The sequence below is a fragment of the Tupaia chinensis genome, unplaced genomic scaffold, assembly GCF_000334495.1.
Source record: "Tupaia chinensis unplaced genomic scaffold, TupChi_1.0 Scaffold145208_1, whole genome shotgun sequence".
Taxonomy (NCBI): Eukaryota; Metazoa; Chordata; class Mammalia; order Scandentia; family Tupaiidae; genus Tupaia; species Tupaia belangeri.
This window is the reverse complement of record NW_006205068.1, coordinates 1,894,471-1,898,738: the sequence shown is the minus strand read 5'-3', so window position 1 is coordinate 1,898,738 and position 4,268 is coordinate 1,894,471. Positions and strand designations below refer to the sequence as shown.

The window sequence follows — 4,268 nt, the reverse complement described above, 5'->3', positions numbered from 1 at the left end:
CGGGCCCGGGGGCACCGCGGGGTGATCGAGGGGGAAAAGGGCTTCGTGTGGCTGGCCATCTGCAGCCAGAACCAGCCGCCTTACGAGGCCATCCCACAACAGATCAACAACACCATTGTGGACCTGCGGCTCAACGAGAATCGCATCCGCAGCGTTCAGTATGCCTCCCTGAGCCGCTTCGGCAACCTCACGTACCTCAATCTCACCAAGAATGAGATCGGCTACATCGAGGACGGTGCCTTCTCGGGCCAGTTCAACCTGCAGGTGCTGCAGCTGGGCTACAACAGGCTGCGCAACCTCACGGAGGGCATGCTGCGTGGTCTGGGCAAGCTGGAGTACCTGTACCTGCAGGCCAACCTCATCGAGGTGGTCATGGCCAGCGCCTTCTGGGAGTGCCCCAACATCATCAACATCGACCTATCCATGAACCGCATCCAGCAGCTCAACAGCGGCACCTTCGTCGGCCTGGCCAAGCTGTCCGTGTGCGAGCTGTACAGCAACCCCTTCTACTGCTCCTGCGAGCTCCTGGGCTTCCTGCGCTGGCTGGCGGCCTTCACCAACGCCACGCAGACCTACGACCGCATGCAGTGTGAGTCTCCGCCCATCTACTCCGGTTACTTCCTCCTGGGCCAGGGCCGTCATGGCCACCGCAGCATCCTCAGCAAACTGCAGTCTGTCTGCACTGAGGACTCTTACACAGCCGAAGTGGCCGTTCCCCGCCTGGTGCCTGGACGTTCGCAACCAGGCCGCTCGCCACCGCCACCACCACCACCGGAGCCCAGCGACATGCCCTGCGTGGATGACGAGTGCTTCTCGGGGGACGGTACCACGCCGCTGGTAGCCCTGCCCACACTGGCCACGCAGGCTGAGGCCCGTCCCCTCATTAAAGTCAAGCAGCTGACACAGAACTCGGCCACCATCACGGTCCAGCTGCCCAGCCCGTTTAACCGCATGTACACTCTGGAGCATTTCAACAACAGCAAGTCCTCCACCGTGTCCAGGCTGACCAAAGCCCAGGAAGAGATCCGCCTCACCAACCTGTACACACTCACCAACTATACCTACTGTGTGGTGTCCACCAGCTCCGGGCTGCACCACAACCACACATGCCTCACCATCGGCCTGCCCAAGCCACCCAGCCCACCTGGCCCAGTGCCCAGCCCCTCCACGGCCACCCACTACATCATGACCATCCTGGGCTGCCTCTTTGGCATGGTGCTGGTGCTCGGCGCCGTCTACTACTGCCTGCGGAAGCGGCGGCGCCAGGAAGAGAAGCACAAGAAGGCCGCTGCAGCAGCCGCAGCCGGCAGCCTGAAGAAGACCATCATTGAGCTCAAGTACGGGCCCGAGATGGAGGCGCCTGGCCTGGCCCCACTGTCCCAGGGCCCACTGCTGGGCCCTGAGGCTGTGACTCGCATCCCGTACCTGCCTGCGGCCACCAGCGAGATAGAACAGTACAAGCTGGTGGAGAGCAGCGAGACACCCAAGCCCAGCAAAGGCAACTACATCGAGGTGCGCACGGGGGAGCAGCCGGAGCGCAGAGACTGTGAGCTGGGCCGGCCGGGCCCCGACAGCCAGAGCTCAGTGGCCGAAATCTCCACCATAGCCAAGGAGGTGGACAAGGTCAACCAGATCATCAACAACTGCATTGATGCGCTCAAGTCTGAGTCCACCTCCTTCCAGGGCGTCAAGTCCGGGGCCATGTCCACGGCGGAGCCGCAGCTGGTGCTGCAGTCTGAGCCGCTGGCCGGCAAGCACAGCTTCCTGTCACCTGTGTACAAGGACACCTTCAGCCACGGCCTGCAGCGGCACCACAGCGTGGAGGCTGCAACCGGGCCCCCACGGGCCAGCACCTCATCCAGCGGCTCTGCACGCAGCCCCCGTGCCTTCCGTGCCGAGGCCACCGGTGTGCACAAGGCTGCGGCCGAGGCCAAGTACATCGAGAAGAGTGCGCCTGCGACCGACGCCATCCTCACTGTGACGCCCGCAGCTGCTGTGCTGCGGGCCGAGGCCGAGAAGAGCCGCCAGTATGGCGAGCACCGGCACTCATACCCTGGCTCCCACCCAGTGGAGCCACCCGCGCCACCCGCGCCCCCGCCACCCCATGAGGGCCTGGGCGGCCGCAAGGCATCCATCCTGGAGCCCCTGACCCGGCCGCGGCCCCGCGACCTCGCCTACTCGCAGCTGTCCCCGCAGTATCACAACCTGAGCTACTCCTCTAGCCCCGAGTACACCTGCAGGGCCTCCCAGAGCATCTGGGAGCGCTTCAGACTGAGCCGGCGGCGGCACAAGGACGACGAGGAGTTCATGGCGGCCGGCCATGCCCTGCGCAAAAAGGTTCAGTTCGCCAAAGACGAGGATCTCCATGACATCCTGGACTACTGGAAGGGTGTGTCGGCCCAGCACAAGTCCTGAGCCCTCGTGCCAGGTGCCCGGTGCCCTCGCCCAGCCCCTGAGCCCCTCCCCGAAACTCGTGATGCCCACTGGACCAAAAAGGATACAAGATCCACTGCAGCTATCTGTAACCCAGAGACTCTCACCGCAAAACCCACACACACGCACAACACACCACAGCAATGGTTAAAGCCTGGGGTCCCTGCAGAGGCCACGGGGGGCTGGTGACAGCAACAGCAAGCCAGTGTTTTGATGTTCATGTCAGCTGCCCCAAGATGCGGTCACTGACCAGTGCAAGCAGTGTGTCCACACACACACACACACACACATACACACATTCACACGCACACAGACACACATACACAAGGGACTTCAGAAAACTGTGTCTTAGGGATGGGGGTGGGGGTGGGGAATTTGTTTTTTCATTATCTTTCCTCTTTTGATTCTTCTCTGCCTTTTTTCTTTCCCTCTCTCTCTTTCTTTCCTTTCTTTTTTTAAAAAAATAATAAAAAGTCAAGTTCTTTTAAAAAGACATAAAACACCAATCGTGGGGGGCGTGGCCAGCATGGCCACTGCGGCTCCTCGCATGACCTCCCCAGTCCGTGGTTTTCTGTAGAGTCTCTGTTCAGTCTGTCTCTTTGTTGCCACCTGCAGAGGCCACCAAAGAGGGACAGAGAGAATGCAGGCGGCCGTGTGGCCTCCAGGACACATCCTGGAGCCCTGCGAGACTCAGGGGAGTAGTGGCTGTGCCTATGGATGGGTCAGGGTGGCCGGAGGGTGGGGGTCACAGGCTGGGGAATGTGTCCCCTAGCCCTGTCCCCGTTGTACACTGTAGTCGTTCTATTGTACAGAAAAAAATATTTCTATATTTGCAATGTTTGCTGTAAAATGAGAAAGAAAAAAAAGACTATGTCTACTAAAAAAAAATCTGCAAAGGAAAAAAACCCAAATACTTGTTTGTACTGGGTTTTTACTATGGGCTTCAGGGAAGGATTTGTAGGGTTAAGGGGGTGGATTATGGCTTTTGGCCTTGGGATGGGGTCACCATAGAATTCTCTTCCCAAGAGGGTGGGAGTGACCACGGAGCTGCATGTGGGAGCCCGTGGGGAGGTGGCAGCCAACATGGGTAGGAGGGTGTCCAGCACTTTGAGAGGGAGGGCCAGTGTGGACAGGGCAAGAGTGAGCCGAGAGAATGCAGGGGTGGTGGGAAGGGGCTGAACTGGCTGAGGCCTTGGGTGTGTGAGCGGGGTCCGAGGTGACTGAGGTTGCTGTGGTGTCACGTGTCTGACTGCATGTTACTGGGTGTGTGTGCACAGAACCAGGCAGTGGCGTGGGGGGGAGTGGGCCTGAGCACCCGGAGGCTTATCTGTCAGGACACTGGGCAAGCTAGCGACAGTGTTGGTTTGCACGTGAATGGATAGGAGCCCGACACAGCTGCGTAGTGTCTGCATCGAAGTGGCTCCTTGAAATGGCCAGGGCCTCTAGAGATGCTAGAGCCCAGAGCCAGCCCTCTCAGTCCACCGGTCAGAGTCTGCAGATTCCTTTACAGGGCATGCGGCCCAGCCTCTGCCTCCAGGCAGCCTACCCTGGTGTGGCCCCAAATTTTGAGTGACTCAGTGACTGGACTCCATGCATGAATGGCATTAGATGGTTCCATGTCTCCAGAGGAGGTGGGAGGAAGTCCCCCTCCATGCCTAACTCCAGTGCCTTCTACTGCCAAGACCACAGGCTACCCCAGCCCGTCCTCGGCATCCGTACTGAGACTTTGAGGAAGAGGCCCCACTCCCACCTGCCAGGGAGTGGGGCCTTGTAGTCCATTTGTAGTGGGTCCCCCTCTCTCCCAGCCCTGGGCCACTCAGAGTGGCAGAACCCTG

General features: G+C 60.0%; 1 protein-coding gene across 1 annotated transcript in view; it reads left to right on the top strand.

Annotated features, from left to right (window-relative positions):
* The window catches only part of ELFN1 (extracellular leucine rich repeat and fibronectin type III domain containing 1), a 37,791-nt gene extending 34,958 nt beyond the window's left edge, over positions 1-2,833 (top strand). Inside the window, exon 3 of the mRNA XM_006167871.2 lies at positions 88-2,833. Within this exon, the coding sequence (XP_006167933.1) occupies positions 88-2,415 (2,328 nt within the window). The 3' untranslated portion in view covers positions 2,416-2,833. The remainder of the gene's footprint in view (positions 1-87) is intronic.
* Positions 2,834-4,268: the final 1,435 nt, after the last annotated feature.